The 16,390-nt window shown below is 33.9% G+C and overlaps 1 protein-coding gene across 1 annotated transcript in view; it reads right to left on the reverse strand.

Moving 5' to 3' along the window:
* Positions 1-25: 25 nt before the first annotated feature.
* Positions 26-16,390, reverse strand: part of LOC143242061 (uncharacterized) — a 34,191-nt gene continuing 17,826 nt past the window's right edge. The window contains exons 6-9 of the mRNA XM_076485417.1: positions 15,474-15,596; positions 10,287-10,392; positions 7,531-7,681; positions 26-4,052 (exon numbers count right to left, since the gene is read on the reverse strand). Coding sequence (XP_076341532.1) covers positions 3,768-4,052; positions 7,531-7,681; positions 10,287-10,392; positions 15,474-15,596 — 665 coding nt within the window. The 3' untranslated portion in view covers positions 26-3,767. The remainder of the gene's footprint in view (positions 4,053-7,530; positions 7,682-10,286; positions 10,393-15,473; positions 15,597-16,390) is intronic.

The following is a 16,390-nucleotide window of genomic DNA, read 5'->3' on the forward strand; positions in this document are numbered from 1 at the left end:
TGTTTCCAAACAATAGTACTTCTTCAGAAAACATACACCTCATATATTTATTCTATACTATACGTGTATATGTAACACACAAGTTAAACACCATACAGTTCTATACTAAGTGTAACAAGTTACACAGCATAGTTATTCTATACTAAACATGTAATGTACAAGTTAAACACCACATAGTTAAAGACCGTATACTTATTCTATATTACATGTAACAAGTTAAAGACCACATAGTTATTCTATACTAAACACAAACAAAATAAACACCATATAGATTTCTATATTATACATGTAACATACAAGTTAAACACCATACAGTTGTTTTATAATTTTACTTAACATATTATAAATTATTATGTACTTTAGAGTTATTTCTGTGGTATACAGTAAAATTGTTCTCAGTACAAGAGCTAAGCTGATGTCATGTTTTTGTAAATGACTACACTACTACTACTAGCAAACTTTAGCTAAGCGAGGTTCTATTCATTGAAAAAAATATAAATATTGTAATCACCAACAGTTTTAAACTCCAGATTAGTTATCAACTTTTGATAGAAGAAAGTTATATAGATCATTACTCTGAGTTAATCTTCTAACGAATAGAACAAAATTTAATGAGCAGAGTGCTTTGAATCTTCAGTTAGGTACCAAGCTATTAGCAATATTTTCGCCCTCAAACCTAACAATATCACACTAGATACGGCCAGCTTAAGATATTAATGTCTTAGCAATGCAAAATACTTATAATAAAAAATAATTTACCCAACAATCTTAATGAAAGTAACGTTAAAGACATTTAAAACATGTAACTGTTTCATACATTGCCACTGGTTCTCCATCCATCTAAAAGAATCATACCAGTGTCTGTAACTTTACACAATTCTCTCTAACACCGGCTAGTGACCAACTAAACCCTATAACAGAGGCCACGCTCTCGTGACATAAACTGCTGGCCAAAATCTTAAGGCCAACGAACATAAAGAAAAAATATGCATTTTGCATTGTTAGACTCAACCACTTATTTGAGTAAAGTTTTGAAAGATGAAAATAAGAAAAGGAACAATAAAAATAAAACTTTTTTAGCATTTAACAGGGAATATTTGAACACTATGAAATTAGCCTAAATACTAGCTGGTAAAAAGTTTAAGACCGTACTGAAATGAAGCGTTAATCGGTAAACACGTAACGAAATTTAGTCATTTGTGTTCAAGCATTAGCGTTGTCAACATCTCCCACTGACATCTCCTGTGTTACATTAGGTAAAAACATGGCAAAGGCTAAAAACTTGACAGAGTTTGAACATAGCAGAATTGTCGAGCTGCAAAAGCAAGGTCTCTCTCAACATGCCATCGATGGTGAGATTGAGCATAGTAAAATGCTGTTGCAAATTTCTTAAAAGACCCCGAGGGATACCGAACGAGAATTTCAAGTGGTCAGCCCAAGAAAATTTCGACAGCGTTGAGCATGAGGATTCGACGGGTTGTCCGGCCAGACACCAGCCGATTGTCGAATCAGATTAAGGCCCTTATGGACGCAGAATGCAGCTCAAGAACAATAAGACGGCATCTACGAGAGAAAGGCTTTTAAAAATTATAAACATCTTCAAAAGCCACACCTCCTTCCACACCATTTTGCTGTTAAACTTTGCCGAGAAGCACCAAACATGAGATGTAGAAAGGTGGAAGAAGATTTTGTTCTCTGATGAGAAAAAAATTGAACCTGGATGGTCCAGATGGCTTCCAACGTTACTGGAACGATAAGGATATCCTACCTGAGGCATTTTCTACACAACACAGTGGAGAATGTTTCATCATGATCTGGGGTGCTTTCTCCTTCCATGAAACAATGGAGCTTCAGGTTACACAGGGGTATCAAACAGCAGCTGGCTACATTGGCATGTTGGAAAGTGCGTTCTTACCGACTGAAGGCTCTCGCTTGTGTGGAAATGACTGGATCTTTCAGCAGGACAACGCTGCAATCCACAATGCCCACAGGACAAAGGACTTTTTCATGGCGAGTAACGTGATTTTTTGGGACCATCCAGCGACCCATGAAAATGTTTGGGGGTGGATGGTAAGGGAAGTCTATAGAAATGGACGTCAATTCCAAACAGTGCATGATCTTCGTAAAGCCATCTTCACCACTTGGAATAACATTCCAGCCAGCCTTCTGCAAACGCTTATATCGACCATGCCAAAGTGAATGATTGAAGTTATTCACAATGAAGGCCGTGCAACTCACTACTGAGATCTCTTGTTGGGCATTTCCTACCCTGTTTAGGACTTCTTTTTGGTATGGTCTTAAACTTTCGACCAGCTTGTATTTAGGCTAATTTCATAGTGTTTACATTTTCCCTAATAAATTCTAAATAAGGTTTTTATCTTTATTTTCCCATTTCTTATTTTCATCTTTTGAAGCTCTACTCAAATAAGTGGTCGAGTCTAACAACGCAAAATACATATTTTTTCTTTATGTTCATTGGCCTTAAGATTTTGGCCAGCAGTGTATATATTTTGGGGTATGCCAAAGTGTGAAAAGTTGTGACTTCACAAATTAGATAGATTTGATAAGCCGTTGTGCGGGTTCCCCTTTGAATTACTGATAGAAAATATCTGGTATAACACACTAGAAGTTGTACATTAGGCGAAATGGTGTTAATTGAACAAAGAACAAACGGATACACATGAAATAATTTAATGAATAAAAACCAAATTTAAATTAGTTGATGTTAATCGATGAACAGAATTGATTTCTAGTGAAAAATATAAATGACAGCAGTTTACACCTATAACACACTTTCTCACAAACGTGTGAGATATAATCCAAGAAATACAGCGTAGCCATTAACTGAGGAAAACTGCAGGAATGGCTGATAAAGGTATATTTAAGGTACAAACTGTTAGCAATGAGGCCAAGAAATCCATTACTCAAAACGTTTGTATCACACTTCGTTCATAGCTACATAAAACTATCCATGCACAACATTCCCTAGTTTTAAACTAAAAGACTAGAAGCTACCCAATGGTCCCACCATTAGCTAATGGGATAATCTTAAATACAGATTGGCTCTCACTTTTACAGCGCATCCATGGTCACAAAGTGCGGGACGCGAATAAAAAATCTTCGAATTCATAGGCCGGTCCAACTGAAATTAAGTGAAATGAATGTTAAAATTAATTGGGTTTTGGTTCATATGGCGATTTACATACAAATATATATATACATAAAGTTTTGTGGTGAGAGACGTACTAAAATATTAAAAACTGCCCAGTGTTAAAATCTAACTGTGAAACGTGTGGTAAAAATTGAACGTTGCGAATCATTTCCCAATGAAAAACGGACACTTTTGTTATTTTTCACGCAACGAAATTCGGTTTCAACACTAACAATATAGTAGAAACTTTATCAATTATAGAATTATCTTGGCTGTGAACCTTTTCTAAGTATAACTTCGAAACGACTTTACATCTTAGGGATATCTTTACCTGTGTCATAAAAACTGATAGTCGTAATAATACTTGAGCATTGTGAACCTGACGATGACCAAAGAAGGTCGAAACGTTGTTCGCTCCTCTATTAGTGCCTTCTCTACCCATACCAGCCGTTTTTAAATATATAACTTCAGCATTATGTAGAACAAACATAAATTAATTATCCAAAAATACAATATTATACAATTGTTGTTAACAGTATTTTTTCAAGTTGATGAGGAAGTGAAAACTCAGCTGTGAATTAGGAGCATATAAACTGTTTAATGTTTGCTTCACATGTCAGTCTGGACGGAATGAAGGATTATCATAGTATCTTTCACAATCACTAGATGGCACTTGAACTTCTGCGACATGGGTATCACATTCTTGGCCTTGCGCGAGTGGTAAAGATGGCCGCCGAGAGTCATGAGTACAACTGGCCGTGGCTTCTGTGTCCTGCTCACGATATGAAGACGACGACCCTGGAAGGCTACTCACGAGCGCGTTGTTCGGTACTCTCAACGACAGGACCGAAAGGCGGGAAGCTTCTAGGTCTGAGTACACGGGTGGAGGAACTCCAAACATCTGTTTGGAACAGAATTCAGTTCATTCAGTGTATTACTTTTAATACAGATAATAAACCTATTTATAGTGTCCTGAACGAGTTCTCATTATTGTTTTTAACATACAATCACGTGGTTACTTTAACGGTTTAAACTGAAGAAGTGACACAACATGGCTACTTTAACGGTTTAAACTGCAGAAGAGATACAACATGGTTCCTTTAACGGATTAAACTGTATAAGTGACACAACATGGCTACTTTAACGGTTTAAGCTGTAGAAGTGATACAGCATGGTTATTTTAATGGTTGAAACTTTATGAATGACACAACGTGGTTATTTTAATGGTTGAAACTTTATGAATGACACAACGTGGTTACTTTAATTGTTGAAACTGTAGGAGTGACACGACGTGGTTACTTTAGTGGTTGAAACTGTAGGAGTGACACAACGTGGTTATTTTAATGGTTGAAACTTTATGAATGACACAACGTGGTTACTTTAATTATTGAAACTGTAGAAGAGATATAAAACAGTTACTTTAATGTTGAAATGTTTATTTTGATTTCTCACAGTTTAAGATAATAAACGTGAAGTATTTTACTTTCTAATAAGTTTAACGTATTTAAATAGCCTAGGTACAGTTAAACAATTAATTAAAACACAATCATGTCTAACAGGGTTACGTACTTAGTTACAGAACATACAATATTTTTAGTTTCTATCACAGAATTTAAGTGCTTACTCCTTTTCCACATTAGAAATAAATCTGAGAACCAACTACGAGGCCAGGCATGGCCAGCTCGGTTAAGGCATTCGACTCGTAATCTTAGGGTCGCGGGTTCAAATCCCGATCGCACCAAACATTCTCGCCCTTTCAGCCGTGGGGGCATTTTAATGTTACAGTCAATCTCACTATTCGTAGGTAAAAGAGTACCCCAAGAGTTTGCGGTAGGTGGTGATGACTAGTTGCCTTCCTTCTAGTTTTACACTGCTTAATTGGCGACGGCTAGCACAAATAGCGCTCGAGTAGCTCGAAAATTGAAAAACAAACAAACCTATACCGAAAAAAATACAGTTTCTATACCCAGAAAGAGCAGAGTTAAAATTACCAATTGTTTAGTTTTTCCTTAAAGATCAAAGAAAAGGTGACTTGTAGTTCATTTCTTTCTTTTTGGCAAGGTTTAAATGAAAATCCTGGTATTTTAACCTTTTTCTCATAGCCTTTACTTGTGTGAGACTGACCTGTTCTAGTGAAGAAAGCGTCCTTAACTTCTTTTCTCTGTTTCTCTTCTCATAACCTTAACCTGTTTGACAATAAATGTTCTAGTAAAGTAAGAGTCCTTAACTTCTTACCTATCTCCTCTCCTCATAACCTGTACATGTGTGAGAATGACTTGTTCTAGTAAAGTAGGCATCCCTAACTTCTTACCTCTCTTTCTATTCTCATAACCTTTACCTGTGTGAGAGTGACCTGTACTTGTAAAGTAAGCATCCTTAAACTCTTTTCTCTGTTTCTCTTCTCATATCCTTTACTTCTCTGAGAATGGCCTGATCTAGTAAAGTAGGCCTCCCTAATTTCTTACCTCTCTTTCTATTCTCACAACCTTTACTTGTGTGAGAATGGCTTGTTCTGGTCAAGTAGGCATCCCTAACTTCTTACCTCTCTTTCTATTCTCATAACCTTTACCTGTGTGAGAGTGACCTGTACTTGTAAAGTAAGCATCCTTAAACTCTTTTCTCTGTTTCTCTTCTCATATCCTTTACTTCTCTGAGAATGGCCTGTTCTAGTAAAGTAGGCGTCCCTAATTTCTTACCTCTCTTTGTCTTCTCATAACCTTTACTTCTGTGAGAATGATTTGTTCTAGTAAAGTAGGCGTCTCTAATTCTTACCTGTCTTTGTCTACTCATATGCTTTACTTGTGTAAGAATGACTTGTTCTAGTAAAGTAGGTATCCTTAACCTTTTACTTCTCTCTGTCTTCTCATAACATTTACGTGTGTGAGAATTACCTGTATTGGTAAAGTAGACATCCTTAACTTCTTGCCTCTCTCCTCTTCTCATAACCTTTACTTGTGTGAGAATGACTTGTTCAAGTAAAGAAGGCATCCTTAACATCTTACCTCTCTTTATCTTCTCATAACCTTTACTTGTGTTAGAATGACTTGTTCTAGTAAAGTAGGTGTCCCTAACTTCTTACCTCTCTTTCTATTCTCATAACCTTTACTTGTGTGAGAATGACTTGTTCTAGTAAAGTAGGCATCCCTAACTTCTTACCTCTCTTTCTATTCTCATAACCTTTACCTGTGTGAGAGTGACCTGTACTTGTAAAGTAAGCATCCTTAAACTCTTTTCTCTGTTTCTCTTCTCATATCCTTTACTTCTCTGAGAATGGCCTGTTCTAGTAAAGTAGGCGTCCCTAATTTCTTACCTCTCTTTGTCTTCTCATAACCTTTACTTCTGTGAGAATGATTTGTTCTAGTAAAGTAGGCGTCTCTAATTCTTACCTGTCTTTGTCTACTCATATGCTTTACTTGTGTAAGAATGACTTGTTCTAGTAAAGTAGGTATTCTTAACCTTTTACTTCTCTGTCTTCTCATAACATTTACGTGTGTGAGAATTACCTGTATTGGTAAAGTAGACATCCTTAACTTCTTGCCTTTCTCCTCTTCTCATAACCTTTACTTGTGTGAGAATGACTTGTTCAAGTAAAGAAGGCATCCTTAACTTCTTACCTCTCTTTATCTTCTCATAACCTTTACTTGTGTTAGAATGACTTGTTCTAGTAAAGTAGACGTCCCTAAATTCTTACCTCTCTTTCTATTCTCATAACCTTTACTTGTGTAAGAATGACTTGTTCTAGTAAAGTAGACATCCCTAACTTCTTACCTTTCTTTCTCTCCTCATAACACTTACTTGTGTGAGTGACCTGTTATTATAAAGTAAGCATCTTTAACCTCTTTTCTCTCTTTCTCTTCTCACAACCTTTACTTGTGTGAGAATGACTTGTTCCAGTAAAATAGTCATCCCTAACTTCTTACCTCTCTTTGTCTTCTCATAACCTTTACTTGTGTGAAAATGACTTGTTCTAGTAAAGTAGGCGTCCTTAACCTCTTTTCTCTGTTTCTCTTTTCATAAACTTTACTTGTGTTAGAATGACTTGTTCTAGTAAAGTAGGCATCCCTAACTTCTTACCTCTCTTTCTCTTATCCTAAACTTTACATGTGAAAATGACTTGTTCTAGCAAAGAAAGCGTCCTTAACCTCTCTTCTCTGTTTCTCTTCTCATAACCTTTACTTGTGTGAGAATGACTTGTTCTAGCAAAGTAGGCATACTTAACTCCTTACCTCTCTTTATCATCTCATAACCTTTACTTGTCTGAGAAAGACATATTCTAGTTGAGTAGGCATCCTTAACTTCTTACCTCTTTCCTCTTTTCATAACCTTTACTTGTGTGAGAATGGCTTGTTCTAGTAAAGTAGGCGTCCCTAACTTCTTACCTCTCTTTCTCTTCTCATAACCTCTTCATAGGTAGGAGGTTTGTCGACTGCTCGAAGTGCTCCTATTTCGTCACTGATAGTGAAAATGTCATTAGTTCTACTCTGACCTTGGTTGTTTCTCTGATTACCATTCCTTTGGGTACATAACGACCTGGAACAAAACAAATGTAATCTTTAGGTTTTTGTGTCCATTGTTTACTTAATTAAACTATGAAACATGGGGACTTTAATAAAGTCCAGCCGCACTATAAATTCAAATGGCCGAGAACCCAAGAGATTAAAAGAGATTATTATCAATAAGCCATGGTAGGATGGTCTGATCAGTTGATACAGCAATGTCATCCAAGGATAGACCCAATTCAGCCAACTGAACCTGGATATGAAGGCCAAAATGGACAATGACGGGCCATCTGTTCTGAGGAGAGAAAAGAATCATCATTTTTCATTTCAGGCCAAAGAATAAGATGGGCCCGAGGAAACGCCCATACCTGGAGCCAAAGGATCCAGGATCCACCAGTAGAATTGGAGAAGACTGAGATGGAAGTAGACGTAGGTTCATCAACTCTTTTAACTATGGAGGGCAAAGACTCTTCAGACACTTTGCAAACGACTCTGTTGGAGGCGAAAAGATCTGTATGCACTCCCACTGTAACAGTGGAATGGGGTACATCAGCATATGTCTGAGATAAAGTGGGGAACAATAACTTCAAAGCCTCTGAGTAGGATACATTTTTTTATAGTCTTCAAATGTTGTACCTGTTTCTCACTTAGGAATTCTCAAGAAATTATAGGGACGTGAACCACTACAATTAACACAGTGAGGTTACCATTGGCACTCGAAAGCATCATGGTCTTTGCCACCACAACGAGCAAATTTTAAAGCACCACAACATGATGTCTTCAAGTGACTGAACTGATGAGGGTTGGGAATGTATGGCCAAAACTTACAGTTCAGATAACCTATCTTGACTATGGCAGGTGGATGTGATGATGTAAATGCCAAAATCAGACCACCAGTAGGCAGAATAATTCCGTCTTTGCTAGTAGATGTTCAATACACCAAAGAAAGACCTTGGTTGGGAAAAACGAGGATCTCTGACTTGGACATGTTCCTCAAGTCCCTCTCAACAATAACTCCTATTGGGGAATTCAGGGTAACATGGGAAGTAACCTCAATGGGTATATCCCCAATGCTCTTCAAATTCAGGAGGAGTTTATTGTGTTGTGGTGAGGATATTTCTACCGAAATGTCCCCAGAGCGTAATTTCTCACTGACTTGGGGGAGCCAGAAAGTCCCCCTAATCCTTTTGAATTGAAAAGGGAGACAACATGACCTAATGATTTCTCAGATGATGAATGCAAAATGATAAATATAGGTACAAAAACCGTCTGTGATGGCGACTGTTGAACAAGACATTCATTCATGGCCATTTACCAATTATCGTTTTTTTTCTCAATTTTATCTTTGATGAATGGGGATAACCATAATAAAATCAGAACATTTCACCAACACTACCCACCATGGAGCACCACTACAAGGGAATGCACTGCAATGTCAAACAAGGACATTGCAGTGCATTCCCTTGTAGTGGTGCTCCATGGTGGGTAGGGTTGGTGAAATGTTCTGATTTTATTAAACAAACATGTCAAACAAGGACATTGCACTAACACCAGGGTTTCATGAGCACTATACCTAAACACCAGCATCAGACACAAGGTCCACAACACACACTGAGAATGTCCAAAACTTGTACTTGGTTGATCCTAGCCTAAGAGGACCTGCCGATTGACTTTGGGGAAAGCCACTAGAATATGTCAGAATATCAATATATTTTCGAATAATCGAAGTTATTTATAAGTTGTCATTTCCTCAGTTTTCTATAAGTTACACTCTTTAAATACACTGGACACACCACAAAACTACAAAATGGGCCATCTGTGCTCTGCCACCACGAGTATGAAAACACGATTTTTAGCATTCTAAAGTCACAAATATACCACTGTGCCACTGGAAGGCAAATTCGTGACTGGAAAAAATACAATCAATTCAGGGTAATTTGATGATGTTGATTTGAAAACTGTAGTCAGGGTTTGTCTATCACCTCTAGATATTGTAATATTGCATCAGCTCTATACAAAATACAATGTAGTCAACTCAGTAACATGTAAATATGTTGCAAAATTAAATTTATTTTGACAGTTTAATGATCAAAAGAAATATATACGTTATAACTTTAAACATTGACTGTATAGTATTGATGAAGCTTCCAAATGTACTGTTCATATATATTGTTTGTTCTCGGTATAATCGTATAATATGTTAGAATATCAATATATTTTCCGCCAATCTTGAAAACTCATTCAGTGGTGTTGAGTTTCACATAAAACTTTGGAAGTAAAATAATCTCTCCATATGCAAACCTTTCTGAAGCAACTAATTCTATGGAAACACTTAGCTCAGACCTCGCATTCCTTCTCCTATTCAAAGATGACCAAGTCAGATGCATTAAAGTAACTTTTAAGATGGTTTTGTTGCTTTCAAAATTATAACGACTGCAAGTTTGTTTTTCTGAGGACGCACTTACAGTTAACCTGAACATATATTTTAATACACTTCATTAATCGCGACACCTTTTAACATTCTCATGCAGTTCATTCACTGAATATACACCCAGATAATTTACAGAGTTGTTTCAAGTCACTTATTGATTTTGTTATACATATATGTTTAACAATACAATTAATCGAACGCTTACCGACGGATTATACAGGTCAATAATACACCTAACACTGCCACCATCAGACAAGCAACAGCGATCATGGCTGCAGTGAAAACTTCCTTTGATTTGGATTCCATAATACCTAAACAAAACAATGTATTTTGTTACATTAAATACAAATTACAATGGAATATTTAATAGTAAACGTGCAACAAGTGTCCATAATACTTTGTTTTTGTTCCACTTATAGAATTTTTGTATAATAATAATATTAAAAATGTAAAGTAAATATTATATTGTGAAGTAAATTACAAGAATAGTACCAATATAATGTAAAGTAAATATTATATTGTGAAGTAATAATAGAAAACTAGTTCCATTACAATGCAAAATAAGAATGGCATTGTAATGCAATATTACAAGACTAGTTACCATTATAATGTAAAGTAAACATGATATTGTGAAGTCATATTACACGACTAGTACTTTTATAATGTAAACTAAATAACATATTGAGAAGTAAGATTAAAAGAACAATACCATTAAAGTGTAAATTAAATATTATATTGTGAAGTAATATTACAAGACTAGTTCCATTATAATGTATAGTGTGACATTATGATGTAATATTACAAGACTTTTGCCATTATAATGTAAAGTAAATATGATATTGTGATGTAATATTACATGGCTAGTTCCATTATAACGTAAAGTAATTATGACATTGTTATATTACAAAAGTAGTTCCCTTATAATATAAAGTATGTATGTCAATGTGAAGTAATATTACAAAAATAGTTCCCTTATAATGTAAAGTAAATATGATATTGTGAAGTAATATTACAAGAGTAGTTCCATTATAATATAAGTGAAAAGAGTGTTTGGTTGTGTGGGCTGTATTCTATCTCTATTACCCCAACGTTCATTTGTTTCAGTCACAAAAGTTTCAGCAACTGGTATAAGATGCATCTGATTCCACCCGTTTTCTGCTTTGTTAGGTAATAAAATATATGTTTGAGTTTTAAAATAAATAAGATATAGATTCCTTTGCAACAATATGATACCCTAGAATTGACTGTTTAGTTCTTCAGTGTTGTTCTTTCTTTCCTTCTGTTGACTGTTTTACCCAGTGTGTACCAGGGACAACCTATAGTCCCACATGTCTCACCTTTAAAATACTCTGTTATATTATGTCATCAATAAATTCCTCTGCAGGGTACCTTTGAGAAGAAAGAAAGATGTGATAGGGTTGTAATGAACAGTGTTATAATATAATAAACCCGAAGAGAAGTGTGAATGTAATGTCTAATAACACTGTAGTTAACAACTAACTAATGAACAGTGTGATAATATAATAAACCAGAAGAGAAGTGTGAATGTAATGTCTAATAACACTGTAGTTAACAACTAACTAATGAACAGTGTCATAATATAATAAACCAGAAGAGAAGTGTGAATGTAATGCCTAATAACACTATAGTTAACAACTAACTAATGAACAGTGTCATAATATAATAAACCAGAAGAGAAGTGTGAATGTAATGTCTAATAACACTGTAGTTAACAACTAACTAATGAACAGTGTCATAATATAATAAACCAGAAGAGAAGTGTGAATGTAATGTCTAATAACACTGTAGTTAACAACTAACTAATGAACAGTGTCATAATATAATAAACCAGAAGAGAAGTGTGAATGTAATGTCTAATAACACTGTAGTTAACAACTAACTAATGAACAGTGTGATAATATAATAAACCAGAAGAGAAGTGTGAATGTAATGTCTAATAACACTGTAGTTAACAACTAACTAATGAACAGTGTGATAATATAATAAACCAGAAGAGAAGTGTGAATGTAATGTCTAATAACACTGTAGTTAACAACTAATGAACAGTGTGATAATATAATAAACCAGAAGAGAAGTGTGAATGTAATGTCTAATAACACTGTAGTTAACAACTAATGAACAGTGTGATAATATAATAAACCAGAAGAGAAGTGTGAATGTAATGTCTAATAACACTGTAGTTAACAACTAATGAACAGTGTGATAATATAATAAACCAGAAGAGAAGTGTGAATGTAATGTCTAATAACACTGTAGTTAACAACTAACTAATGAACAGTGTCATAATATAATAAACCAGAAGAGAAGTGTGAATGTAATGTCTAATAACACTGTAGTTAACAACTAACTAATGAACAGTGTCATAATATAATAAACCAGAAGAGAAGTGTGAATGTAATGCCTAATAACACTGTAGTTAACAACTAACTAATGAACAGTGTCATAATATAATAAACCAGAAGAGAAGTGTGAATGTAATGTCTAATAACACTATAGTAAACAACTAACTAATGAACAGTGTCATAATATAATAAACCAGAAGAGAAGTGTGAATGTAATGTCTAATAACACTATAGTAAACAACTAACTAATGAACAGCGTCATAATATAATAAACCAGAAGAGAAGTGTGAATGTAATGTCTAATAACACTGTATTTAACAACTAACTAATGAACAGTGTCATAATATAATAAACCAGAAGAGAAGTGTGAATGTAATGTCTAATAACACTGTAGTTAACAACTAACTAATGAACAGTGTCATAATATAATAAACCAGAAGAGAAGTGTGAATGTAATGCCTAATAACACTGTAGTTAACAACTAACTAATGAACAGTGTCATAATATAATAAACCAGAAGAGAAGTGTGAATGTAATGCCTAATAACACTGTAGTTAACAACTAACTAATGAACAGTGTCATAATATAATAAACCAGAAGAGAAGTGTGAATGTAATGTCTAATAACACTATAGTAAACAACTAACTAATGAACAGTGTCATAATATAATAAACCAGAAGAGAAGTGTGAATGTAATGTCTAATAACACTATAGTAAACAACTAACTAATGAACAGCGTCATAATATAATAAACCAGAAGAGAAGTGTGAATGTAATGTCTAATAACACTGTATTTAACAACTAACTAATGAACAGTGTCATAATATAATAAACCAGAAGAGAAGTGTGAATGTAATGTCTAATAACACTGTATTTAACAACTAACTAATGAACAGTGTCATAATATAATAAACCAGAAGAGAAGTGTGAATGTAATGTCTAATAACACTGTAGTTAACAACTAACTAATGAACAGTGTCATAATACAATAAACCAGAAGAGAAGTGTGAATGTAATGTCTAATAACACTGTAGTTAACAACTAACTAATGAACAGTGTCATAATATAATAAACCAGAAGAGAAGTGTGAATGTAATGTCTAATAACACTGTAGTTAACAACTAATGAACAGTGTGATAATATAATGTCTAATAACACTAGTAAACAACTAGAGAACAGTGATAATATAATAAACCAGAAGAGAAGTGTGAATGTAATGTCTAATAACACTGTAGTTAACAACTAATGAACAGTGTGATAATATAATGTCTAATAACACTGTATTTAACAACTAACTAATGAACAGTGTCATAATATAATAAACCAGAAGAGAAGTGTGAATGTAATGTCTAATAACACTGTAGTTAACAACTAACTAATGAACAGTGTCATAATATAATAAACCAGAAGAGAAGTGTGAATGTAATGCCTAATAACACTGTAGTTAACAACTAACTAATGAACAGTGTCATAATATAATAAACCAGAAGAGAAGTGTGAATGTAATGCCTAATAACACTGTAGTTAACAACTAACTAATGAACAGTGTCATAATATAATAAACCAGAAGAGAAGTGTGAATGTAATGTCTAATAACACTATAGTAAACAACTAACTAATGAACAGTGTCATAATATAATAAACCAGAAGAGAAGTGTGAATGTAATGTCTAATAACACTATAGTAAACAACTAACTAATGAACAGCGTCATAATATAATAAACCAGAAGAGAAGTGTGAATGTAATGTCTAATAACACTGTATTTAACAACTAACTAATGAACAGTGTCATAATATAATAAACCAGAAGAGAAGTGTGAATGTAATGTCTAATAACACTGTATTTAACAACTAACTAATGAACAGTGTCATAATATAATAAACCAGAAGAGAAGTGTGAATGTAATGTCTAATAACACTGTAGTTAACAACTAACTAATGAACAGTGTCATAATACAATAAACCAGAAGAGAAGTGTGAATGTAATGTCTAATAACACTGTAGTTAACAACTAACTAATGAACAGTGTCATAATATAATAAACCAGAAGAGAAGTGTGAATGTAATGTCTAATAACACTGTAGTTAACAACTAATGAACAGTGTGATAATATAATAAACCAGAAGAGAAGTGTGAATGTAATGTCTAATAACACTGTAGTTAACAACTAATGAACAGTGTGATAATATAATGTCTAATAACACTAGTAAACAACTAGAGAACAGTGATAATATAATAAACCAGAAGAGAAGTGTGAATGTAATGTCTAATAACACTGTAGTTAACAACTAATGAACAGTGTGATAATATAATGTCTAATAACACTAGTAAACAACTAGAGAACAGTGATAATATAATAAACCAGAAGAGAAGTGTGAATGTAATGTCTAATAACACTGTAGTTAACAACTAACTAATGAACAGTGTCATAATATAATAAACCAGAAGAGAAGTGTGAATGTAATGTCTAATAACACTGTAGTTAACAACTAATGAACAGTGTGATAATATAATGTCTAATAACACTAGTAAACAACTAGAGAACAGTGATAATATAATAAGCCCGAAGAGAAGAATGAATGTAATGTCTAATAACACTGTAGTTAACAACTAAGGAACAGTGTGATAATATAATGTCTAATAACACTAGTAAATAACTAGAGAACAGTGATAATATAATAAACCAGAAGAGAAGTGTGAATGTAATGTCTAATAACACTGTAGTTAACAACTAATGAACAGTGTGATAATATAATGTCTAATAACACTAGTAAACAACTAGAGAACAGTGATAATATAATAAGCCCGAAGAGAAGAATGAATGTAATGTCTAATAACAATGTAGTTAACAACTAATGAACAGTGTGATAATATAATGTCTAATAACACTAGTAAACAACTAGAGAACAGTGATAATATAATAAGCCCGAAGAGAAGTGTGAATGTAATGTCTAATAACACTGTAGTTAACAACTGTTATAATAAATAATAATCGTCAGGTTCTGTCCTAATAAAATAGAGCTACATACTTTGAACACAACCTTGCTTTTGGTAACGGTATCCATATTCGCACATACACTTGCCATTCGTCGAACAAAGGGCGTTACTTGACGTGCACTGTTCATCCACTTCACAGTTTTCAAACAGTGAGGCTATAATGACAAAACATCTTGGTGTGTTTGATGTAAAACTTCAAATATGAAGTGTTTTTTTAATTATTTAACATAAAGAAGCGATACCGTTACGTAAATAAATTTCAGGTGCTAAGTTGATTACGAACCTTATTAACTGAATTATAAAGTTTACCGTTAAATTAACTCCACGGGATAGACAATTCTCAGACAAACAGTTCAATAAAGTATGTTCCAAGCAAAGTACAGCAGAATGTTTGTGATACCATAGCAATGTTATGGTACAAATGTACAGCAGAATTACAGCAGAATGTTTGTGATACCACAGCAATGTTCTTTACAAAGTACGGCAGAATGTTTGTGACACCATAGCAATGTTCTTTACAAAGTACGACAGAATGTTTGTGATACCATAGCAATGTTCTTTTATATATATCTTCTAAAAATATTTTTAGCTTTAAAAAATAATGTTAATGATTCGTTATATAGACGTAGATAAATGTACGTGCAGGTGGTGTCTTATACAGAAATATGTACCTACACCAACGTAGCACCTTAAATCTGCAGAAATATACAGATATAATTAATCACTTATATAACACATGTACATATACGTAAGTGGAAAGTTAAATAACACTTATGTTGGTGTATTCACCTTCTATACCTATGTAGGGAGTATTGAATGTTTATATAGTCGTCTTCCATACTTATGTTGGGAATTTTATGTGTTTGTATATTAGTTTTCTACACTTATGGAGTTTTGTGTGTTTGTACATTCGTTTCCTATACTTACGTAGTGAGTTTTGTGTGTTTGT

Source organism: Tachypleus tridentatus, unplaced genomic scaffold (assembly GCF_004210375.1).
Source record: "Tachypleus tridentatus isolate NWPU-2018 unplaced genomic scaffold, ASM421037v1 Hic_cluster_1, whole genome shotgun sequence".
In the NCBI taxonomy this organism is placed as follows: domain Eukaryota; kingdom Metazoa; phylum Arthropoda; class Merostomata; order Xiphosura; family Limulidae; genus Tachypleus; species Tachypleus tridentatus.